The sequence below is a fragment of the Drosophila kikkawai genome, chromosome 3L (assembly GCF_030179895.1).
Source record: "Drosophila kikkawai strain 14028-0561.14 chromosome 3L, DkikHiC1v2, whole genome shotgun sequence".
Lineage (NCBI taxonomy): Eukaryota > Metazoa > Arthropoda > Insecta > Diptera > Drosophilidae > Drosophila > Drosophila kikkawai.
In genome coordinates, this window is record NC_091730.1 from 29,907,904 (window position 1) to 29,934,640 (window position 26,737).

The 26,737-nt window shown below is 35.9% G+C and overlaps 2 protein-coding genes across 2 annotated transcripts in view; one reads left to right on the forward strand and one right to left on the reverse strand.

Moving 5' to 3' along the window:
• Positions 1-2,800: 2,800 nt before the first annotated feature.
• On the reverse strand, positions 2,801-3,923 carry LOC138928423 (uncharacterized). The gene is made up of 2 exons (XM_070285495.1): positions 3,121-3,923; positions 2,801-2,828 (listed from the first exon to the last, which is right to left on the reverse strand). The coding sequence occupies exons 1-2, from the start codon at positions 3,921-3,923 to the stop codon at positions 2,801-2,803; spliced, it is 831 nt and encodes a 276-aa protein (XP_070141596.1).
• A 1,879-nt stretch (positions 3,924-5,802) lies between these two features.
• The window catches only part of FASN3 (Fatty acid synthase 3), a 51,480-nt gene continuing 30,545 nt past the window's right edge, over positions 5,803-26,737 (forward strand). Inside the window, exon 1 of the mRNA XM_070285274.1 lies at positions 5,803-6,039. Coding sequence (XP_070141375.1) covers positions 5,902-6,039 — 138 coding nt within the window. The 5' untranslated portion in view covers positions 5,803-5,901. The remainder of the gene's footprint in view (positions 6,040-26,737) is intronic.

Consider the following 26,737-nt stretch of genomic DNA (forward strand, 5'->3'; position numbering starts at 1 on the left):
GACCGGATAAGGAGTGTTTTTTAATGATATGCTCCGACTCACATCAGGTGGTCAGAGGCAAGGATAGGTGTCTTAAAATATTATTTTTGTTAAAGTCTAATGACATTTCAAATTATAACAGAGAGTACATGTCGTTGTAAAGCGAACATAAAATGCGAAAAGGATCGTGTGCCTCGAAATTAGTTTTACAAATATCCAAAGCTATAGGCCGAAAGTAACGTGATGGCCTAGAAGGAACTGAAAAGCGTATTTGCTTAAGAAGATTACTGGAAAAAATATATCCATTTATTAATTTATGCAGGAACATCACGCCATGGCAGGTCCGACGATCCTTAAGAGAGGGCAGGTCCAGAAGGCGTAGTCTGTCGGCATACGGAGGAAGGTGGCGATGAGGGTCCCAGTCTAAACCCCGAAAAGGAATTGTTTCTGTACCGATTCAATAAGGTCCTGATACTTTGCATATTGGGGGGACCATACGCACGAACAATATTCGAGTATGGGCCGAACCAGGGATATATATAAGAGTTTTGTAGTGTAGGGATCATCGAATTCCTTAGACCATCGTTTTACGAAAGCAAAAACACCCTTTGCTTTACCGACAATTATACCGATGTGATCGGTGAAGCTCAAGTTGTGGGTAAATAGAATACCAAGATACGTTACAGAGTGAATAAGTTCAAGAACACTCGTGCCTAAGAAATAGTTGGCCTGGAAGCAATTTCTGCGGTAAAACGACATGTATTTACATTTGGAGTTGTTAAGAAACAATAAATTGTGAGTGCACCAGGACAACATGTTGTTTAAATCAGCTTGCAAAAGCTGAGCAGAGTCAGGATTAACAAGAGGCAAACATAGTTTTACGTCATCAGCATACATCAAGACGTAAGAGTGGAGAATAACTTGGGGCAGATCATTTATAAAAATGCCAAATAGAAGAGGACCGAGGTGGCTCCCTTGAGGAACACCAGAAGTCACGTGAACAAGGTTTGAGAATGAACCTTTGAATGCAACTCTTTGAGTAAAGTTCGACAAATAAATAGAAATCCACTTGATCAACGTTACCGGAAAACCCAACAGACAAAGTTTCTTCAGCAGTAATTGATGATTCACCGAATCGAAAGCTTTGCTGAAATCTGTAAAGATAACATCGGTTTGGGTGTTATTTTTAAACGCGTTTCTAATGACAGCAACAAACTCAAGGAGATTTGTAGACGTTGATTTACGTTTCATGAAGCCATGCTGTGAGGGGGACATTATTGAGCTACATTGGTGCTGAAGCTGAGTAGTAATTAGAAATTCGAATAATTTGGGAATCGCACTAAGTTTTGCTATACCTCTATAGTGTTCAATATTAGATTTACTGCCCTTTTTATGAAGCGAAATGATAAACGATTCTTTCCAAACTTTGGGGAAAAACGAATGCTGAAGTGATAACTGAAAAAGTCTAGACAGTGGTCTACATAATGAGCTGGCACAATTTCTCAGAACGCAGCTAGGTACAAGAACCTGTGGTTTCTGTAGCATTCAGAATTGTGTGCTAGGAAATTTGTACGAGCGGTTAAATATCTCGAATGGTCTGGTACAGAGGAAAAGGAAAGTTTGATTGCTCTGAGATTATGAAGAACATCATCTTCGCTGATTACAGGCATAAAAATGCAATTGGAGTGCGGGAGTGGAAAAGAATTCTCTGAGTTGTTATCAAAATTAGTTTGTGAGTATGTAGTCTGGAAGAATTTTGCGAACAGGTTCGCGATATCAGGCTCATTGGAAGCGGAGGCATTATCGAAATGAAGACATGAAGGAAATTGTTGAGATTTCCGTTTCGAGTTTATAAAAGCGTAAAATTGCTTCGGGTTAGCCTGAAACTCAATTTTGCACCGATTTAAGTGGTTTCTGTAGCATTCAGAATTGTGTGCTAGGAAATTTGTACGAGCGGTTAAATATCTCGAATGGTCGACTTGAAGACCAGATTTGCTGTACTTTTTAAACAGTCTGGATTTCAGATTTTTTAGATAAGAAAGCCGACGAGAAAACCAAGGGGGCTTATGAGAAACTTCTGGTTAAGGGAAATGAAGGGACATACATGTCAAAAACTGAGTACATTATTTCATAGAAACGCTTAACAATGTCTGAGGAGTTCAAGAAAGTCCAATCCGTTAAGGATAAGTGGTGCTTCATTTCTGTAAACTTAGCTTTTCGAAAGCAACGAAACGTTGCAGGCTCAGCTTCCGGACACAATAATAATGGAGTGGAGGCTTCGAGGGTTAGCTCCAAAGTGGGATGATAAGCGTCCTCAGGACTAGAAAGAGGGTCAATTCTAGTGACGTAGGCATTGGCAAACTCAGAGACAAAAATGAGGTCTAAGACGTTATTACTGCAGTTCCTAACAAAATTTACTTGTCCCAATGAATGGTCAATGAGACCATGAATTAAATCGTGGGGTGAGGTGGGGACAAGAACATTTGAATCAGGTAAGGGCATCCAGGAAATGGAGGGCAGATTAAAATCACCCGTGACGATAAGGTGGTCATTAATACCAAGGGAAGAATGAATTTCTTGAATTAAGGATAAATGCTGCATATAAATATCGGTATCAGACCTAGGTGGAATATACGAGCATGAAACGTAGATAGAATAATCATAAACCTGGATGCGAACCGCCACAAACTCTATATCAGTGTCAGTTTTAGAAATGATATTGGAAACCAGATCGGATTTAACCGCAATGAGAACACCACCGCCTGTCCGTATAGGACGATCACGTCTAAAGATGGTATAGTTCCCTGAAAAAATCTCAGAGTCAGACATAGAGGAGTTGAACCATGTTTCTGTAAAGACAATAACATTGGCATCGAAAGAGACACTATTGACGTGCAGCCTACTGAGCTTGCCAAGTAAACTACGAACATTCTGATAGTGAAGAACAAAAGAGTCTATTAGTTTTTTGGAGGCCTAATTGAAGGAGTTTGAGGCCCGCGAGCACGAGGGGTACTTTTGTGTTCGAATTCATGAAAAATTGCATGCTCAGGCCACACAGAAGGATCAAGAGCCTTAGAAAATAGTAGGTCAGAAATTGTATTTTTAAACGAAGATATATCGCGTCTTTGCTTGAAATTGAACTTGGAGACACTAAATTCAGTAACAGAAACATTCAATTTGCTGCTCAAGTGGGTCTTAACGTAGCCCTCAGAAGCACCTGGATTGAGGCGGGAAACAAAAATCTGTTTTTTCGGAGCAACACCAGCCAAAGGCACCGGTCCACGTTTGGCAACGTGGACCGGTGGAGCCACTGGGTTGGCATTTGACACCACCGACGCGTCGTTGATGGCAGCAGCACGCGACGTGGATGCCTGATCGGTGTAGACAGGCTGCTGAACCGGGAGCATGGTGGCTTCGCCCCGTCCGAGAATGGGGACTGGTGCAACAACTTCAGCAGAGGCTGCAGCGTGCAACGTGGACGCCTGGACAACGTTGACAGGCTGCTGATCCAACGGCCTGACAAGATCTTCAACCATAGAAGTTGTGATCGATGCTGCATCATCACCAGAGCCGTTATCCACGGCTGCAGGCTTGGCACGTGGGGTGAACTGCATAAGGGGGCATTCAGGGTTTAGCAGTTTTAGCGACTTGAAATGGTGTTCCGCCTTCTGGAAGCGAGTTGACAACTCCTTAAAGCCGACCGCCAACGACTGAAACTCCAGGTGAGTCTGCCTCATGAAGACCCGCATATCGGATTTGATATGCAGGCAGCTCGGGCACGTCCAGTCCAATCCAGGATTTTCACGAATGCGGTCGGTGATACGCGATCCATTTTGCCCCAGATCGGCGCATCCAATGTGAGCGATATTATCGCAGAGCCAGCAGTAGACAGTGACATGCCGCGAAGAAATTTTTTGGGCGTTCGAGAAACAACACGTAGCCATTATTGGAATAAAAAAATACTCTATCCAAGTAAATTACGAATTGGATTAATTTATTTTTGAAAAAAAAAAAATTGTTTAAGTTTCGCGGCGAACAGACCGATCAAAACAGAAAGCGAAGAGCGCACAAATAAAAGCTTTTATCTAAGCGCCAAAAAATAAGAAATTTGTGTTATTGATTTAGCTAGCGCCAACAACAACACAAGGCGATGCGGCGATAAGCGGTAAACACAATGCACAAGAATAGGAAGGCAAGGCAATTGTAAAACCGAAATTGTTTTACGACGATAAAGTCACAGACTTTATTTACAAAGGTCCGGTTGTTTATTGATTATGAAGTTCACGGAAACACCGACCACTTGCCAAAAATTTGGGTTTTGATTAATAGGATTTCACTAAGAAAACTTTGAATAAATGTAGAGCGATATAAAGCACGTCCGACTCAAAGCTTGGCGAAACGAATAAAATGATAATAAAATTTAGGAAGCTTACTGCGTAAACCTCTTGCATTCTGATAGGAGATACCATGGGAGTTTGTTAGTTTTTTGGGACGGAATTGACAGACGTAGAAGGCAATTCACTGGGCAAATTGGGCCTAGGGAGAGTAATTCCTATTGTCCGCTTTTTCTTTTTCTTTCCTTCGAACTCTTTGACAACCACTTGCTCTGGTCAGGCATAGTATGTCAAAGAGTTCGTCAGGAACTTTTATCTTGAAAGAAGAAATGTTCCTAGGATAAGAAAATTTAAATTTGTCCACCTTCATTTTTTCTTAATCGGCTTTTATTTTGCTTTGGATAAAGGCTATAACATCTATCGATGTTTGATCAGAGGAAAGCCGCAAAACAAATAACTGTTTCGTTGGTGGAATTGCCATAAGGGGTTTTGGCAAGGCAGACTGACCCACCTTACCTTACTACGCCGATATTAATTTTCTTTCAAAACTGGTGTGTGTGTGTCCATGTGAATTTAATTGCGTTGGCAATCCGTACGCCTTCCAATTGTGATGGGAGTACAGGTGGGTGGCTGGAAATCCTAACTATCGTATCGTATGCTTAAATCTACGTAACTATGGTATATTTATCTTAAATATACGTGTCTAAACTTATATTTTTTAAAATTGTTATTTACATAGTTTTGTATCGTGTGTTTTGTTTTCTTCTTTATGTATAGGGGCTACTTGTCCTCCTCACACATCTGTAAAATTGGCAAAATCTTTCTTAACTTTCTAACCGAAAATATAATCACTAGATAAACTTTCAGTAAACCATATCGGGATTTTACCCATCATGTTATTTATTCGATGACTATTTATCACCGAATGTTCTTAACGCATCGAATTGTGGTTTAAAGTGCGGCTATTATTATCTAGTCAATAAAATTTGACAGCGAGTCCGGGTCCCTGTTAATGTTTTTTTCTCGTACTATAAAGAAACAATGTTACAGGTAGGGTTTAAACTGGCCCATTATAACATAAGATAAAAATAATGATCTCATTAAAAAAAATTATATCTAAATTTGTTAGGAATTAAATAAAAATTATCTGTACATATGTAAATTATAAAATAAAGAAACTTTTTAAACAAGTTCAATTTCATAAAGTTTATAGTACGTCGGGTTATCAAAGATACGTGTTTTTCTCATCGGTATATATATTTTTCTATTGAAGAGCATGCTAAGAGGCATGTTTTATAAATTGATCATTAAATTAACATGAATCGGCCTATTTATACAATTGAACGCTTTTAATTACCTTAAGGTGTTTGTGGTCAAAGTACTTGTGATTAATTTAAATTTTGAGTTGATAATGTAGGCAATATTGTACCGAGTAAGTATAAAAGCACTGTAAAAAATATTGGACACCTAGTTGCTATCTGATTTTCAATTCGTTCAGTCGATATTTTTGTGAAATTAATCAGTTTTAAAAGAAACAAAAAAGGTTTATTATATACGGGTGGCAAGAACTTACAACGAATTTTGAAAAATGGAGTCAAAAAAGAACAAGAAATATTCAAGATCTTATCCGGATTCAGATGGCGATGATATAGTAATATCCGGAATGGCGGGAAAATTTCCGAACTGCCGCAACGTGGCAGAATACGAGTACAAACTTTACAACAAGGTGAAGAGCAAAACTCGCGATATTATTAAGTTTTAAAATATTTGCATTACTTAATTAATTGATTGATTATTTGCATTTATATAACTGGCAATAAGAATCTTAAAAGCAGAATTAATAATATATACGACTATAAGGGTTTTTATGAAACTTTTCTTGAATATCTGTGTTACATAACTTTAAACTCAATAAAAACAACAACAAAAACGCGATATACCATTGTAGCTTTTTTAAAAGCATTTGTTAGACAAATGTTTTACAAATGTAAAAAATAATTTGCTTAGATGCATCAAGTATTCGCCATCCCGCACATGCTTTCGCTCTATAATCTTCGTCAAGTGTGGAACAGCGTTTCAAGTACTCAACCCAAGTCGAAGAGTGAATATGAATATGTTTCCGGGTATCAAAGTGAAATTTATAAGACAAACAAGTATGAACATCTTTTTTGGTAATTATTTTTTTTATCATATTATTAAAAAATAAACCTAAGGGCTAATAATATAATAATAAAAATTATAAATATATATATTACACGTTATATTTATATTTAGAGTTTTACAGATTAAGTTAGATATTTCTCTACATCTATCGATCGTAAAAAAAGAATAAATGGAAATTCTACAGTAAAGCCTAGTACTCTGACGAGAAAAAACCGCTGTATAAATTTAGACAGCGGCCAAACTCCATATAAAAAAAACGGTGTCGAAAAAAAAAGAAGAAGAACTTTTAGACACGTCGTTTTTTTCGGTACTCTGACGACGAAAATGAAGCCTGCGAAAATTGAATGGCGTTGCCACATCAAGATAGTAAACAGCTGATATCGCGCTGTCTAAATAATTCATTTGATTTATTTAGACACCCCTAATTGAGGGAAAGTTGAAAGAAAAAGGTGGCATTGATAGGGGCTGTCAAGGGGAAGCCCATAATAAGGAATTTAACCCACAAAGGACATTTTAATGCCATATTTATTAATATTTTTAATATTTTTTTTGAATATTTGTTTACAAACAGCTGTCCAGTGTGACCAAGGAAAATCCTTAAACGCCATAAAAAGTACATTTTCATGGAATTTCCTTAATTTTTTTGGTCACACTAGCTCGGTAGCGAAATAAACAGCGATTCCGCTGTCTAATTTAGACAGCGGGTTTTTCTCGTCAGAGTACTAGGCTTTAGTCAAAACTGCTTTATCAAAAGTATATGAAAATATTGCAGGTAGCAAGCAATTTGCCGTTTTTAGTTTTAAGCCTAGTACTCTGACGAGAAAAATCCGCTGTATAAATTTAGACAGCGGCCAAACTCCATATAAAAATAACGGTGTCGAAAAAAGAAGAAGAAGAACTTTTAGCCACGTCGTTTCTTCCGGTACTCTGACGACGAAAATGAAGCCTGCGAAAATTGAATGGCGTTGCCAGATCAAGATAGTAAACAGCTGATATCGCGCTGTCTAAATAATTTATTTGATTTATTTAGACACCCCAAATGGAGGGAAAGTTGAAGGAATTGGCTGGCATTGATAGGGGCTGTCAGTGTGACCAAAGAAAATCCTTAAGCGCCATAAAAAGTAAATTTTCGCGGCGTTTCAGGCTTTTCCTTAATTTTTTTTGGTCACACTAGCTCGGTAGCGAATTAAACAGCGATTCCGCTGTCTGGTTTAGACAGCGGGTTTCTCTCGTCAGAGTACTAGGCTTTAGGTTGGTTTACAGTCTATGAAAATATCTATGATTCTAAAAAACCATGACGCCTGGTTATGAAGTTTTTGTGTAATATTACCTGAAGGAATTTTTTTTATATAGTGCAAGAACTCAAAGAACAAAAGTTCAACTTTGAATGCTCATCTTAAAAAAAAAAAAAGAATTAAATCGAGAACGTTTTCGTGCAATTATTTTTCACAACCTTTGACGTAGATTATCACGACAAGATTGCATCGATTAATTTTAATCTTTATATGGCGATAATAGCATCTTATAGCACTGTAGTGAAGGTGGTCCAAAAACAATCGTTGTGCTAGAGAACAATGCTGCCGTGCGTGAACCGATAATGCAAGATTGCATGTGACACACAGTGATATAGAGGCATCCTTGGGCATTTCTTCCATCATTATACATTTGATATTGCATGAACACCTGGCCGTAAAAAAGGTTTGTTTCGTTGGACCCCGCACATCTTGAGGATCGCTCAAAAAAAAAAAAACCTTTGCGCTTTGGTCAACAAAATTTTGAAAAAATATAATCGATGTGTTTCAAAAGAATAGTGTAAACTTCGTCACAGGAGTCAAATCATGGATCTATGCCTATTGCGCCTTTTTGACTGGCATGAAATTTATATAGCTGGCCTCGTATTACCTTTGGATTTGACTGTCTTATATGGGCCCAAGTATTATATTTTGGTCTTACGTTGAGGCCACAGCCAAATTGAGTCTCTTTAATAGCGAAACTATCACCCACAGCAAACGTGTTAGCTTGCTTGTTTTCATTTTGTACCTTTTGAGATCTGAGGTTTGGCTTTAGCTCTCAAATTACTGCTCTCGTCAGTATATGCCTCTATGTGTATTAAATCCTGGAGCTTGATGCCTTCTTTGGTTCTCATTTTAGAGCTTTGTTAAAGCTAAAACGGTGTAGTTCCGATGCATTATGCAAATGGCGCATTAATGGACTGCTAGTCTTTGTCCACATGCTGGTACCACTTTGCCGGATCGTCGATGTTCAGCTTATTGTGGCGATCAATCTCTCGACCTTACGGTTTACACGAGTAATTCATGTAGTCGTCTTTATGATATCGTCAATATTTTGCAGGAAACCAAGTTTTATAAAGTCTTGTAAGTTAATTGTGGAGCCTTTATCGGGGATGATAGTTGCAGGGCTGCCAAACACATACTTTGGATAAGCAGTCTGGTTATTACTTCGTTCGCAGATGTCAATTTCGTCGAGTATTACCAGCAAAATAAACACAACTGATAAGATGTGTTGTAGTTTTTTTGTGGAATTTTACGCACCCAAAAAGTCAATATGAAAAGTGTATAAAGGGATGCAGTAATCTCTCGACATGTGCCAATGTTTTATTTTAGTTTACAACATTTGAAACTTATACAGGCCGGTTCCCTTACCTGTTCTAGCTTTCACTTCCTAAAAATCTTTACGGATTCTCTTAACTTCCCAGCGAAATAGCTCGGAAACGTTCCGACTGCCATTTGGCCAACGGACTCAGATTCGCAAACCAAGAAATTAATTATTTTAAAATACAATGCGATCTTGTAAATGGTTTTAGGAACATTATTACATAACTGAATTACCTAAAGCTAATATACTTGATTTTAAAATAACCTTCAACACTATTGCAAATTGAAAGGGACCATTTAAGGGTTGTCAGCGTTCCAAAAAAAAGGCATATATTTAGGATTAATTTCAAACAATTACTTTTTATGTTATTTTACAATTAAAAGATCGGCTATTAGTTTATAGTATATGAAAAACGTTTTTGTTTAAAATACCAGCAATTTCAATCTACAAACTAAACTAAATGTTATGCAACAGGAACCTCGGCAACTCTACTCTTGAGCATTTTGCCACCAGAACAGCTGATTGAAATTAAAAATATTTCAAAATGTTTATTCTCAGCCGTAAATGCTTATACCTTCGATTTTATAAATTAAATTAGTGCTTCATTACTATCTATAAGACTACAGCGGCCCAAAATTTGATCAGCCCCTTATTAGCTTATCTTAGACAAAGCAAACCCTTTGAGAGCGGCCGGTTGAAATTTTTTTATTTATTTTTTTTTAATATTAAGAAATAACAAATACGTGCCTTTATAAATCTATATCCTTACCTCTGACCGGATGAGGAGTGATTTTTAATGATTTGCTCCGACTCACATCAGGTGGCCAAAGGCAAGGATAGTTGTCTTAAGATATTGGTTTTATTAAAATCTAAGGACATTATTAACCCTTTCATGCCCAAATTAAACTGGGAACACATAGAAAATATTTAACGCCATAAATGATTAATAGGAGCCCCAATTAGCGTTCATTTTGATTTTCGATACTCTAAGTCCTTTGGTATGTCCTTACTGCAATGTTGTCTATAGGCAACATTTGTCCATCCACACTCTTTATAAAACAATTTTCAAGCCCAACTTTATACTTTTATCACAGTCTTACCTATTTTAAAGATGTGTACGTACTTATTTTTTTAATATTTGTCACTAATTTTAGTTAATCGCACTTTTTTCACGGACACTTTTTGGCAAAATTTTTCGGCAGCTGTGGTCGCTTCGAATAATTAGTGCTAACTGAGCACACGCTGCAGCTGCATTCGCAAAAATAACCAAAAATGAAAGAACATTAATAAGGGGAATCCCCCATAAATAAAAGTTCACAAAAATTTTGAATCGTAACCGAAATTTAAATTTAAAGTCAATGTTGCCTATAGGCAACAGTGGCCATAAAAGGGTTATATACAACAAAAAGTACAGGTCGTTGTAAAGCGAACATAAAACGCGAAAAGGATCATGTGCCTCAAAATTTGTTTTACAAATATCCAAAGCTATAGGCCGAAAGTAACGTAATTGCCTTGATGGAACTCAGAAATGTATTTACCTCAGAAGCTATCAGAAAATATGTCCGTTGATTAGTTTATGAAGGAAATCACGCCGTGGCAGGTCCGACGATCCTTAAGAGAGGACATGTCCAAAAGGCGTAGTCTATTGGCATAAGGAGGAAGGCGGTCCCAGTCTAAACCCCGAAGAGGCAATAAAAGGAATTGTTTTTGTACCGATTCAATAAGGTCTTGATACTTTGTATATATTCGAGAATGGGCCGATCCAGACATATATACATATAAAAGTTTTGTGGGGTAGGGATCACCAAATTCCTTAGAGCATCGTTTTAGAAGGGCAAAAACCCCTTTAGCTTTACATACATTTATATCGATGTGATCGATGAAGCTCAAGTTGTGGGTAAATAGAACGCAAAGATCCGTTACAGAATGGATAAGTTCAAGAACACTCGTCCCTATGGAATAGTTGCCATTAAAAATATTTCTGCTGTAAAACGACCTGTATTTACATTTAGAGTTGATAAGAAAAATCAAATTATGAGTGCACATGTTGTTCAAATCAGCTTGCAAAAGCTTAGGAAAGTCCGGTTTCGGAAGAGGCGAACATAGTTTAACATCATCAGCGTACATCATAACTCAAGAATGGAAAACAACTTGGGTCAGGTCATTTATAAAAATGCAGAATAGAAGAGGACCGAGGTGGCTCCCTTGAGGAACACCAGAAGTCCCGTGAACAACGTTTGAGAATGAACCCTTAAATGCAACTCTTTGAGTATTCACCGAATCAAAGGCTTTGCTGAAATCTGTAAAAATAATATCGGTTTTGGTGTTATTTTTTAATGACAGCAACAAACTAAAGGAGATTTGTAGACGTTGATCTGCGTTTCATAATGCACTGTACCTTTTATGAAGGGGAATAATAAAATATTCTTTCCAAACTTTGGGGAAAAACGAATGCTGAAGTGATAACTGAAAAAGTCTAGACAGTGGTCTTCATAATGAGCTGGCACAATTTCTCAGTCATCGATGAAAGTCTGAGAAAGACGTATTTTTTGACCGCTCCTTGAAAATAATTAAAATCTTTTGTAATCTCACTTATTGTGGTGGAAAATACATTTAATTCCAAAGAGCACTCAGTTTTTTATCTGAACCGATTGAAAAACACTTTAAAAACACTATAAAAATAATTAAAAGTGCAAAAATAATTTTTGCCTGCGCGCAAAGTAACAAGCAAACGGAACATAAAGCACTTAAACAGAAGTGGGCCAGGAAGAATACAGAAGACAAAGCATAATCCGTCGCACGCACACAAACAAATGGCTCCAGCACCCAAACGCCAGCGTGAAGCTACATCCATGGACTTAAAGAAGGATCGACCCTCTGATGCGCCGTGTCCTAAATTACTGGACATCATCATATTTCAGCCACTATAGCTAATGCGGTTCAAATATCTGAAAGCCGCATACTACAAGAGCTGGGCGAAAAGGTAAATGTGATGAGTGAGACCATTAAAAAACTCACTCAAAGGGTGCTCCAGCTGGAAAGAGAAGTCGCCGGTGTGGAGCAGCTGAAGAAACGGTTGTAGCAGCTGGAGGCCTCTGCTCAAGAGGCTCAACATTTGGGTGGGCGTCTTGGAGAAGTGGAGGCTCAGGTTGCTACTCAGGCTAACGCCTGCATTGCGGCAGACTTGCGAGTCCACGGAGTTCCCTATGGTGAAGGCGAAAATTTAAAAACATTGATTCTCTCCCTATACTTCAGCCTGAAACTCACGCCACCGCCTAAGATCCGCGATATTTTCCGAATAAAGCCGCGGAGATCTAATCCAGCCGGATCCGGCCATTATTATTAGATTTGAACACGTGCGAGATAAGTCCGCGATGCTGCGTGCGGCTGGTGCATACCGTAAAGAATTTAAGCAGCCACTAAACCTAAAACTTTTGGGTATCAATTCCCCGGCAGCGCTCTACTTAAATGAGCAGCATTCAAGAGAGAACTACGCTACCTTCAAAGAGGCCATGCGCTTAAAAAGCTTAAGCGTCTGCACTGGGTGTTTACACGACGGGCGGTCGTACATGTCACCCAATACGAGGGAGCCGACGCAGAGATAATGCGAATTAATAGCATGCAGAAGCTCCACGACCTGCAAGCTAATACATCGCTATGTCTGGATATCTCCATACTGCCATTTCTATTCAAAGTCTTTGAGCAACTATTGGCCAAACAGATCAACTGGTTTCTGAGACAAAACACCCTAATGTGCAATAACCAATTTAGAAGCTGTACCACTGCAATAATAGATATAACTGAGAGCATTAGAAAAAAACTTGATGACAAACATGTAACGTTATTAACTCTTTTGGACTTTAGCAAAGCCTTTGACACGGTTAACCACGAAATTTTATGTACGAAGCTTTCAAAGTTCTTCTCATTCGCGGACACTGCTGTTAAATTAATTTCGTCATATTTATATGGCAGATCGCAAGCTGTGATCACTGACACTGGACCATCTGACGATATGATTTTGACGAGAGGTGTACCTCAAGGCTCTGTTCTTGGTCCACTACTGTTTTCTATGTACGTGAATCACCTCCCGAATGTATTAACCAATGGTAATCTTCACATGTATGCTGACGATGTTCAAATGTACGTTAGTTGTCCTGTTGCTAGAATTTTTGACTGTGTAGATGTATGTAACCTTGAATTGTCAAATATTAGTAAGTGGGCAAACATGAATGGACTCTCCCTTAATCCGTCAAAATGTAAATGTTTAATTGTTAGTAAAAGATCGTCAAATATTCCAAATCTTCCTAGACTTCGTATTAACAATGGCTGTATTGAGTATGTTGAGCAAGTTGTTAATCTAGGTATTACCATGACTAATAACCTTTCATGGAGTGCACATGTAATAAGGGTATCCGGGAAAATATACGGCCTACTTAGGCAACTCTATATGACACAAAAGTACCCATCGTCTGATATGCTTATGATTGCAAAGGCGTATCTCATACCTTCTCTAAGTTATGGGATATACATTTTCGGGAACTGTGATGCTGCCTCCCAACACAAATTAAACGTTGCATTTAACAACCTTGCAAGACACATATTCAATATTAAACGAGGTAAACCCATTAAGGCAATGGCCAATAGCATATGCGGATTTAACTTTAAAAATTGGAGCAGTACCAGAAATCTTATTCTTATAAGGTAATAAATACCACAGAACCCAGTTATCTTTTTGAAAAATTAAAATTTGGAACATCAGCAAGAACCAAAAATCTAATTAATTTTCGTCATAATCTTTCGTCTTCTACTTCCACTCTATTCGCTTGTGGAATGAACTTCCTCAAAATTTAAAATCAAGCACACCGCAATTTAAGAATAATTTAATACAGTTTTATAGGAATGAAAACATAAACTAGACATAAAATAAATTTTCAATTATAACATAAGGACATGCAAATTGTTAGAATAAGATATACATGTATTTCAATCTTGTGTAGCTTTAAGACAGATATAAAAATTTTAAAAATTGACCCGTTGTGACTATCGCACTAATTTATAAGTTTTTAACTTGTAGCGTTAGAAATTTATTTACCAATAAATTAAATTAAATTAAATTAAATTAGGTACAAGATCTGGACCAGAGGAGAAGGAAAGTTTGATTGTTCAGAGATTATGAAGAACAGAATCTTCGCTGATGACAGGCATAAAAATGCAATTGGAATGCAGAGGTGGAAAATAATACTCTAAGTTAATATCAAAATTAATTTGTGAGGTCTGGAAGAATTCTGAAATTGTTGAGATTTCCGTTTTAAATTTACGAAAGCGTAAAATGGTTTTAGATTAGCCTGAAACTCAATTTTGCACCGATTTAAGTGATTTCTGTAGCTTTCAAAATTGTGTGTTAAAAAATTTGAACAAGCACTTAAATATCTCGAATGGTCGATTTGGAGACCAGTTTTACTATACTTCTTAAACAATCTGAATTAAAAATGTTTTAAATAAGAAAGCCGACCAAAAACCAAGAGGGCTTACGAGAAACATCTGGCAAGGGAAATGAAGGAACATACATATCAAAAACTAAGTACACAATGTTATAGAAACGTCTAGAAAGTCCAATCTGTTCAGGATAAGTGGAGGTTAAATTCTGTAAAATTAGCTTTTCGAAAGCAACGAAACGTAGTAGACACGATAGTACTGGGGTGGAAGCTTCAAGGATTACCTCCAAAGTGGGATGATAAGCGTCCTCAGGACTAGAAAGAGGGTCAATTCTAGTGACGCAGGCATTGGCAAACTCTGAGACAAAGATAAGGGCTAAGACAATGATTCTGCAGTTCCTAATGAAATTAACTGTCCCAATAAGAGGTCAATGAGACCATGATTTAAATCGTAGGGTGAGGTGGGAACAAACACATTAGAATAAGGTAGGGGTATCCAAGGAATGGAGAGTAGATTAAAATCACCCATGACAATAAGGTGGTCATTAACACCAAGGAAAGAATTAATTTCTTGAATTAAGTGTCCGACACCTGGATGAAATATACGAACATGTAACATAGATAGAATAATCGTGAACTTGGATACGAACCGCCACAAACTCTAAATCAGTGTCAATTTCAGAAATGATTTTAGAAACAAGATGGATTTAACCACGATGAGAACACCACCGTCAGTCCGTATTGGACAACCTCGTCTACAGATGGTATAGTTCCCTAAAAAATTTCACAGTCAGACACAGAGGAGTTGAACCATGTTTCTGTAAAGACAATAACATTGGCATCGAAAGAGACACTATTGACGTGCAGCCTACTAAGCTTGCTGATAGTGAAGAACAAAATAATCCATTCGTTTTTTGGAGGCCTAGTTGAAGGAGTTTGAGGCCCGCGAGCGCGAGGATTACTTTTGTTAACGAATTCGTGAACAATTGCATGCTCAGGCCACACTGAAGAATCAAGAGCCTTAGAAAATAGTACGTCAGAAATTGCAATTTTAAACGAAGATGTATCACGTTTTTGCTTAAAATTTACCTTGAAGACACTTAACTCGGTACCAGAAACATTAAATTTGTTGCTGAAATGGGTCTTAACATTGCTTTCGGAAGCACCTGGATTGGAGAGGGAAACAAAAATCAGCTTTTTAGGAGCAACGCCAGCTAAGGGCACTGGACAACGTTGGGGAGCTCCAGAAATTGTAGACTGTTGGAAGGCATTGCTAGTAAAAGCCGGCGCTGAAATAGTGACCGCGGGAGGAACCAACTTGGTGGCATCCAACACCAACAACGCGTCATTGAAGGCAGCAGCATGCATAAGGGGGCTTGCAGGGTCTGGAAACGAATAAGAAATGGAGTCACTTGGCAGTTTTAGTGATTTGAAATAATATTCAACCTTCTGAAAACGATTTGACAAAACCTTAAAGCCGGCAGCCAACACTAAAACTCCAGGTGAGTTTGTTTGTTGTTTGTTTGAAAAACAAAACAAATTATTTGAGAATTTAATAGAAATTTAACAACATATCCTTAAATCAGCAAGGGAAATTTGCTTATATTAAAGGGAAATCCGCAAATGTTATCAAATTTACTTCCGAGTGGAAACTAGAACAGACCTAATTGTTTTTGGTGAATTTGGTCAATTGCTCGTTTTCAAGTTATTACAAAAATGTAATGCATTCGCACTCGAAAAATATTAAGTAGTTTTTTTAAATTGAATTTTAATCCACCGTACTTTTAATGTTGTTTTGTTCTTTTCAGGTAAATTATAAAAACAAATAAGCATTTTATTTCTAGTCTTGCATTTTTTGAATGTTAAGCCTAATACTCTGACGAGAAAAATCCGCTGTATAAATTTATAAAAAAAACCATATAAAAAAAACGGTGTCGAAAAAAGAAGAACTTTTAGCCACGTCGTTTTTTCCGGTACTCTGACGACGAAAATGAAGCCTGCGAAAATTGAATGGCGTTGCCAGATCAAGATAGTAAACAGCTGGTATAGCGCTATTTAAATAATTCATTTGATTTATTTAGACACCCCTAATGGAGGGAAAGTTGAAGGAAAAATGCGGCATTGATAGGGGCTGTCAAGCGGAAGCCCATAATATGGAATTTAACCCACAAAGGACATTTTAATGCCATATTTATTAATATTTTTAATATTTTTTTTGAATATTTGTTTGCAAGCATTACATTTTCATGGCATTTCAGGATTTTTCTTAATTTTTTTTGGTCACACTAGCTCGGTAGCGAAATAAAGAGCGATTCCGCTGTATAATTTAGACAGCGGGTTTTTCTCGTCAGAGTACTAGGCTTCAGAGTACTAGGCTTTAGATAGCAAAAGCTATAACATAATGCATCTGTTTTAGAAGTTGTTATAAAAACAAAACATAACCTTTTGTGTGATATTTTTCACCAAAATAATTAAGAATTGTGTTTGCTCGAATTCCCATTCGAATATTTCAAAATTTGTTTTAGAACATGCTAAATTCTTTCAAATTTGATCAATTTGTATCATTTTTTAATAGGGTCTTCCCACACACCGTCAAAGCGTATCAACCGTCGCACAGTAGCGCCTTTTCTTATTTTACTTTGCAAAAATCATAACTTTTGAACAAAACAAGATAACTACATAATTTAAACGCCATTTGACAGGTAATTGTTGTAATTTACATATGTACTGCAAAATGTGCCACGCCCACTTACTCGCCTTTTTATAGGGTGTCAAAGTGAAAAACATATTTTTTTCAATGAAGGCAATTTTTTAAAAATATTTTTTATTTAATTTTTTTATTTTTATGTATTTGCTCAGATAAAAATAATTTGAAAACTGAAAAAAAAATTTTTTTATTTCAAAGAGTAACCGCCACGCGCTACAGTTAGTATATTTTTTGGTTAGTATAAAGCTGAGTCGGTATTTTGGTATATTTAACCCTGAGTAGTTTTGGTTTATGCTGTTGCATTTCTGGGGACGCAGCTCGACGCAGCAGATGTAAGTTGATTTTGGTCCAGAATAGATCCACAAAGGTCGTAGTTATAGTGTGTATAGTGACTACTTTAGCCAGAAAAAAGTGAAAAAAAATGGACACCTGGCAGGTAGCGATTTACCTGTGCAAGCCCTAACCCAATTCCCCTTATTTTTAGATTGGGTTACAGTTCACGAATGTGTCTATTATTTAAAGCAAAAATGGAAGCAAAGTTTAACTTTGAATGCTCATATCTTCTAAAAAAATATCCGAAAATTGATTTTACAGCAGATTCTGAATCCATGGGAAATTTCCTGTCAAATAAGTATGGTTAAAATCGTTTTTACAACGACTTTTTCGATTTTTGCAACGGCTTTTGTTCGAGAGGCGCTACTGTGCGTCGGTTGAACAAACGGTCCATAGGGTTTTGCTGTTCCGAATTTTTTAACAAATATGAAATTTAAAATGTGGCGCCAAAGCAACAAGCATGCCCAAAATAGTTATTGGTGTTTTTCTGTATATTCTTGCCCCAAAATGTAATTGTAATTATTTAATATACACTGCCTACCTCTACTTTATTTTATAGATTTGGGAAGCCTGTACCACCTACACACACTCTTCGGGGAGTTTGCTCTTTGTTAGAGAAAAATCTATAGAGAAAGTTAAATTCCTTGTCATCTAATTAATTTAAATTTAGTGCGGACAAAATCTGACGCAATCTGTTGTTTTGTTAAACAGCCAAAATAGTTTTAAACTATTCATTTTACTCCCACATCGGCCGCTTCAGCCATCTTTGTTTACGTTTTCATGAGCCACAGCTGATCGATCAGCTGTTTCACTTTTTTTGAAAAATCCCAACCGTTCCTCACAAATGCGATGAGTTTGAAGACAGTATAATGCAACTATGTTGAACTAAATCAATTTAGAGAAACGCAGCTGCTGTTCCTGTGGAATTACCCATATATATATATAATTTAAATTATACCACGTATTTCGAATTTGAAATATTGTTATTTTACGATTTAAAAATACGAAACTTTATGAAAACCAAATTATTGGTTTATGCTATGCATATATATATATATATATATATATATATATATATATCATATAAATATATATCTTTTAAATATCTTCTTGATGTTCCCAGCTTGAAGCCACCAAGCATTTTCAGCCAACGGCGGACTGCGGGCCGGCAAAAATTTGACCTTTGTCCCTTAGGATGATATGGATCTCGACACTTGGCGTTTTTAAAGGAATCAGTTGATAATTTTTTATAATTGCACTGAACTTTTAACGAACTCACTGGCTTGTTGGTGGTGGTATAACTAGTTCGAAGGAAAATATTACCTACTTTATAGCCCTAGGCAATGTAATAGGTTCTCCCCAGAGAACTTGCATCTTCATCCCCGTCCGGACGCGTCCGTTAAACAAGCGGTCTATAAGGTTTTGCCGTTTTGAAATTTCCCATTTTGTACCGCATTACAGTGTATCTAATAGGGTCTTCCCACACACCGTCAAAGCGCATCCACCATCCGTTAAACAAACGATCAATAAGGTTTTGCCGTTCCGAATTTTCTCAAATGGACAGCCGTTACAACGCATCTAAATTTTACCACGGTTTGTTCGCGATAGTTAGGCTATAGTTTTTCAGTGCAACTGTTATTTCTTCTTCTTAACAGTGAAAACTGGGCCATTCACTACGAAAATGTAAACAACTTGGCGAGGAACAATTGCAAAATGAAATTTAAAATGTGGCGCCAAAGCTGCAATCATGCCCATAAAAGGTTGTGGTGTTTTTCTGTATTTTCTTGCCCCAAAATGTCTCCAATTGTTACTATTTATTATACACCGCCAACCTTTACCTTATTTTAAAGACTTTGGAGGGCCATACCACCTATACACACTCTTCGGGGTTTCTCAATGGAGAAACTAAAATTCCTTGTCATCTAATTCATTTAAATTTAGTGCGAATAAATTCTGACGCAATCTGTGGTTTTGCTGTTGTACAACAGCCAAAATGGTTTATAAACTATTCATTTTACTCCAACATCGGCCGCTTTAGCCATCATTGATTACATTTTCATGAGGCGGATGCACTTAAACGCAGCTCTGTGGGAACACGAGTTTAATTTTTTTTAAATCCTCACAAATGCGCTGTGTAGGAAGACAGTATTACGGAATATATCTTCGATGTATCCCATTAGTAATACTGTCTTCCGACTGAGTAAAATATAAAATGAAGTCGACACCTTTTTTTTTATATGGAGTTTGGCCGCTGTCTAAATTTAGGCAGCGGATTTTCGTCGTCAGAGTACTAGGCTTAAGAAGAAAAAATCAGAGTTGCCCTGAAAAACTATCGCCAACACACCGTGGTTAGATTTAGATGCGTTCTTACGGCGGTCCAAAAGAAAAAATTCGGAACGGCAAAACCTTATGGACCGTTTGATCAACGTTCGGTGCATGCGCTTTGACGGTGTGTGTCAAGACTTTATAAGCCAGTATTTTCAGCTGCTTTTATAAGAACAGCTGATTTCAGTTGAAAATATCGCAAGCTATCACGATTCATTGCCGATATTTTCAGTAATTCAGTCGTCAAGTGCTCTATTATTTTGTGAACGGTTGGTGTCATCGGCAACCACGGATATATATCGACTATCAATTAGCCAGTTTTTAGGCAAAATGATTCGAATTTGTCCAAATGGAAGGGCAACTGTCAGGACAAACATATTAAAATAAACCTCATATTCAGGCCTGCTCCGGTAATCGAAAACGGCAAGATTTTTTCGTTTTTATAAACGAGAATTGGTGCTCCGGTTTTCGAAAAAAAAAAAAAGATTTTTTCGATTTGAAAAATGGGCACCTTTTTCTGGCCGGAATGAAAAGTAAATAGCTTTTTTTTTATATAAAATCAGATCTTATTTACCAAAGAAAAAAATAGTTTACTCAGTGGTCTATTGATGCTTATTCCACACAACAACAATAACATTCTGGCAGGTAGTTATTTTATGAAAAATTTAGTTCTGACCCCACCTCAGATTTGACAACAAAATTTTTGCCCTGTTTAACAAGTTTTCTCGTTTTGGCGATAGGTCGATAAGTCCATCGCAAAAAGTTATCGCCAAAGTTGCCATATTGTTGGTGGAACGAAACAGCCAGTTAAAAAGACTTATAAAATATAAAAGAATACATTAATAACTTAACTTAACAACCAAAATTGTTGTTTGTAAATAATGCTATTTTATTTGATTGCTTAAATGGTCAAAGTTGACCAAATAATTATTTGAGACCACCGGCATTAAAGCTGTGAAAAATGTGGCAGCATCTTAAATGCCTAAATTTGTTTAACTCCATAATTTTTTTGTCTTTTCCCGGCTTCAAAATAAGCAATTCTAAATATAAAAGGCAGTTCTTCACGTTGTTTGCTTTTTACCAAATGAACAAGTCAAGTGCTTGAGCAATATGAAACGTTGAAAAACGAAACATTCCGATAGAAAATATTGTTCGAAAACCGGTGCAGCTAAAAACGAAATCGTACAATTTCGCCGAAAGAGAAAACGAAAAAATTTTACGATTACCGGAGCAGGCCTGATTATAAATAGTTTTTTTATCGAACCTTTATTTCCGAAAAATCCTCGTAATTAATAAATGCTTAAGGGGGGGGTAAGGTATTTAATTTTTTTTTTCGTAAATTTTTTTTTATTTTTAAAGTTCAACATCTTAAGAATATTGTGTCCAAGTTTTACATCGATCAGAGTAAAATTGACGAAGTTATGCCGAGTTGAACGAAGGTCGGTTGGTGTTAAATGCATGAGAATCACAAAGCTTAAAGCGCTCTCCTGAAAAATTCAATTTTTCAAATCGGTGTACACGATTACAGAAAAACTACCGGATCGATCGATTTGAAATTTGGCACACACATTCTTTAACTAATTCCTCAGGTATTCACGTCGGCCTTTTTTTAATTTTTAATTTTTATATATTTTTAAATTAAGAAATAAAGTTTTTTTTTAGCCAAAAATCGGGTTTTTGACTTTCAAATTTCCCAAAAAATCACAAAAAAACTAAAAAAAAAAAAAACGCTTCCTGAATACCTCGGGACACTTATCCTTTAACGAATGAGGTATAATTTTTTTAGATCGGATGATCCTGTGGACTGTTAGGATGTACACCGCAAAACAACTTTTTTTGGAGGCGACTCGGGAGATTCCCTATAACTTCTCTACCTCTAAATATTTTTCAATACAAAATTTATCAAAAATTATTCAAATGTTGTGTTATTATATGGTATTTAATTCATTAAGCTAACTTAAGCCGTTCCGCCACAATAGTTTTTTTAAAAGTGGCCTTTTTTGCACCGAATTAACCTTACCCCCCCCTTAATACGGTCTTCCCACACAGCGCATCTGTGAGGAACGTTTGGGATTTTTTGCAGATGCGAAACTCGTGTTCCCACAGAGCTGCATCAAAGTGCATCTGCATCCGAACAGCTGATCGATCAGCGGTGGCTCATGAAAACGTAAACAAAGGCTTTCGAATTGGCAGTTGCAAAATTGAAATGGACCATTTACCGATTATTTTGTATTTTTACAACAGCAAAAGCACAGATTGCGTCAGATTTTATCCTCACTAACTTAAAAAGTATTAGATTACGAAGAATTTTAGTTTTTCTAATGATTTTTCTCTTACAAAGAAAATTCCGCGATGTGTGTGTATAGGTGGTATAGGCTTCCCAAATTTATAAAATAAAGTCGAGGTAGGCGTTTTATATTAAATAGTAGCAATTGGCGACACAAAAATAAAAACACCAACAACTATTTTGGGCATGCTTGTAGCTTTGACGCCACATTTTAAATTCCATTTTTCATTTGTTCCTCGCCAAGTTTGTTTACATTTTCGTGGTGTTGGTCAAATTTTCACTGTTAAGAAGAAGAAATCAGAGTTGCACCGAAAAACTATCGCCAAACAAACGGTCTTTAGATTTAGATGCGCTTTGATGCCGGTCCATTTAAGATAATTCGGAACGGCAAAACCTTATGCTTTGACGGTGTGTGGAAAGACCCTATAAGGGGTTATATACAGTTGTGATAGTCGAAAAAATTTTTTATTAAAATTTTTTTTTTCGTAAATTTTCTTTTTATTTTTTATTTTTAAAATTTCAATATCTTAAGAATACTGTGTCCAAGTTTTACATCGATCTGATGAATATTGACGAAGTTATGCAGAGTTGAACGAAGGTCGCTTGGTGTTCAATGCATGAGAATCACAAAGTTTAAAGCGCTCTCCTGAAAAATGCCATTTTGAAAATCGGTGTACACGATAACTCAAAATCTACTCAACCAATCGGTTTGAAATTTGGAACATAACTTCTTTAGATAAATCTACAGGTACTTACGTCGAGCTTTTTTTAATTTTGAATTTTATTATATTTTTTATTTAACATATTAACTTATTTTTTTAGTCAAAAATCCGGGTTTTGACTTCAAATTTTGATAAAAAATCGAGACACTTATCCTTTACCGAATGAGGTATAATATTTTTAGATCTGTTCAAATGTTTTGTTATTATATGGTATTTAATTCGTTAAGTTAACTTTAGCCGTTTCGCCATAACATTTTTTTGAAAAGTGGGCATTTTTGCACCGAATTAACCTTACCCCCACCTTAAACGCGATTATCTTAAAATCTAGTTTTTTCGAAATTACCTTTGCGGTGGACACGATTACTAAAAAACTATTAATCCGATCAACACCAAATTTTGACCACTTATTTATTATAATAAAAAGGATTTTATTTTTTTTTGAAAACTTCCTTTTTTAGAGCACAAAAACCGAAAATTTTACCGCTTAAAAAGGACATTTTTGTTAAAATCATCGCCATTTTTTTTAAATCAAAATTTTTACAAATCCTTCGTTCACGGACAAGGCAATTCAATATACTAACGAAATTTTTTTGAATTTTTTATTTCTGATGAAGCGTTCTCGGGATGTGATGTCCACCGCAAGTCACTATCGGAAAAAGAGGGTATTTTAATTTTTTAATTCGGCCATAACTTTTTTATTAGTTAATATTTTTTTATAAAAAAATTTTAATAAGGCAAAACATTTTTAATTAATATTCTTTATGGTGTCAAAAAAAAAATCGACTACCGTCCGTTGAACAAACGGTCCATAAGGTTTTGCCGTTCCGAATATTCCCAAATGGACCGGCATCAAAGCGCATCAAAATCTAACGACCGTTTGTTTCGCGATAGTTAGGCGATAGTTTTTCGGTGCAACTCTGAGTTCTTCTTCTGAACAATGAAAATTCGTTTTACAAATTTCACATTTGTAATGCATTATTTTGTAAAACTGGTCGGTGTATCACCAACATTCTTGTTGGCATGGCATTCGAAAAAAACAATGTCTTGCCTTTTCTTGCTCATGCCGGCCCTGTTTGCAATTTCAAACAGCAACTAAATCGGCGTTGGAGAAAGTGAGGTTATCTAAGAAAAATTTAAATTGCACTAATACTGCGAAAAAGTGCACAATAAGACTAACAGCTTTTTTATGACTACGCTACAACATACACTTTGACGCACTGAAAACTAATGCAATTTAAAACTCTTCATGCTGATATGACACAGGCGCATTAATTAGAGACTTCATTAAAGATTTGACAGCGCTATAGCGTTTTACACAAGTGCGAGCAAGACGACTATATGGTGCTCTAATGCATTAGAATAATGCATTAGCTACTTCATTGGCGCGATAATCGATAGATCTACATAAAAATACTAGATACTCGATAACAAAATAAGGGATTAATGAAGAAAATTGTAATTGAAAAATGTATTAGCCAGCTCATTGACAGTATGGTCTCACAATGAGAATTTTATTTTTATATCATTTCGCTGGTTTTTGAACTGAAAAAAATATTTGAAAATAAGGAAAAATAAAATGTTTTGCGGTGGCCAGGTTCTTGCGCTGTAAAATTAATTACATTTTTTTTTTGGTAACAATTAAAAAAATTTTTTAAGCATTATAGGTTAAAAACATAAATTTAAAGGATTCTGCATTTATTTATGCAAGAATATTTCGACGAGGAATTCAGAAATTTATAGTAATACGCCGCGAATGGCGGCCGTTTTTTTTTTTGTTTACCTATTACGGTCGGTGTGACCGTAGTCGTATTACCAAAATAATCCAAGCAAAATGACATATGTATATAGTGGACTATTTCAAGGTTCTAATGAAGTAGCTAATTAATGAAAACTGCATTAGTGTATCATATGGCCATCAGCAAATTTAAATTTTTTCATCAAAATTAAGCTTAAGGTTAATTTATAAAACTACAAATTTTTAGTATAAACACTCAAAGTTTTAACAATTTATATATTTAACATGTAGTACAAACCTGTGAAATCAGTGTCCATTAGTTTTTGCCTTTACATATAAATATGTAATGCTTTACACGAATAGTTTAAGTTCACAGATCACTTCGTAAAAATTGCAAACTTAGGCGCACATGCTTTCGGATGCAACAGCTAATTGTGATTTAAAATATGCTTAAGTATTAACATTTTGAGTATGAGAGGCATAACAGTTTGATATTCTTTTAATACATTGCCACTATTTTTTTTTTAATTAGAGCACTTTCAAAAAATGCATTAATGCTACATAAAGTGGTCAAATACCCCATAGTGAACTGTTTGACGTGGAGTTTTTTACTGTTCTCTTTTTTCCTAATAATTGTCTGTATATGTGAGCGCAGTTTTCAGTGTCAGTCTTGTAGTTCAGTAGTTAGTTAGTCGGAGTGTTAATTGTATGTAGCATCTCCAAATTATATCGATTCTTGGATAACAAAATTATTGCAAACAGTTTGTAATAAACCGAAGTACATAAAAATTAAACCTTACGGTTTCGTTCAAAACGAAAAATAAAAGTTAATACAAAGCCATGTCTTTAAATAAAAAAATCATCCACTTGGAAATGCCAGCAAAAAACGTATTATACCAATCGGCTACAATTTGGATGCTCTTTCAAGATAACCAATGATTCCTGAAATCTAAATTTTTATATAATAAACCAATTTTAATTATTAATTTTTGAGTTTTACTTACTCGCTCAAAGAATAATAATTATTATTTTGAGCGAAAAATTGTCGATAAAAAAATAATGATTATATTTTGAGCGATATATTTTTGCTCAGAATTTCGCTCAGTGTTCAATAACTTCTTTCTAAGAGGTTTTTTTGAAAATTGTTTTACATGATTCTATGAATCGAAAACAGGCGAACCCAAAAATAACATTTTTAAATTTAAAAAAAAATTTAATTTTTTATTTTTTAATAAAATTTATTATAATAATTTTTTTTTTTAAATATATCAATACCCTTTTTTTTATTATAATTTCTTATAGATCAACAACAGACGAACCCAGAAAATTCTTTTAATTCATTTAAATACTATTACGATTTTGTAAAAAAGAATTTTATTTATTAAATTTTACAAATATAAGCTTTTGCAATTAATTTCTAGAAAACTTGCTTCTTAAATCGGTGTGCAGCACATTTAACAGCTTGGATGCTGTGAATGCGTAAGCCCTTCAGAAGACTTTCATCATCTAACCATTGATCATCTTGATCCGCCGAATCATCACAAAACTGATCAATGTCGTCTTCTTAAACCGACTGGCTTAAGAGCTTAACGGCCTTTACCATGTTACGCCCGTTGGCTGTTGTGACGGTGTATATTTGGTGCTTGGTAATGGCAAAGCTATTTAAAAAGGATGTAACAGCACACAAATTTTGGCTCGTATGCTTTTTATTAAGCTCTATAAGGCCCAAAGTACAAACAACAATTTCACTTCCATTATAAAATTCCGCATTGACTCCAAGAATACCTTGATTACGTTTACGACCCATTTCTCAGAATGGCCGTATCGGAGAGGAGGCCAGAAGTAGGCATGAGACTTTAAGGTGTGGACAATGAATTGAGCTGGTTAATAATCTAGTAATAGGTACTAGTTCTGGTAGTATGGGGACTCCGTTTGCGAACGCTATGTATAAATATACACCTTTTAAATATTTCCTTTTATTATACCCTTGCAGGGTATTATAATTTCAGTCAGATGTTTGCAACGCAGTGAAGGAGACCTTTCCGACCCTATAAAGTATATATATTCTTGATCAGCATCAACAGCCGAGTCGATCTAGCCA

Excerpts from the sequence above, each read along its gene's own strand:
- LOC138928423 (XM_070285495.1), bottom strand. The coding sequence starts at position 3,923 with ATGGCTACGTGTTGTTTCTCGAACGCCCAAAAAATTTCTTCGCGGCAT. Across the intron at positions 2,829-3,120 it reads ACTGAATTTAGTGTCTCCAA|AAACATGGTTCAACTCCTCT; the intron begins GTTCAATTTCAA and ends TTGTCTTTACAG.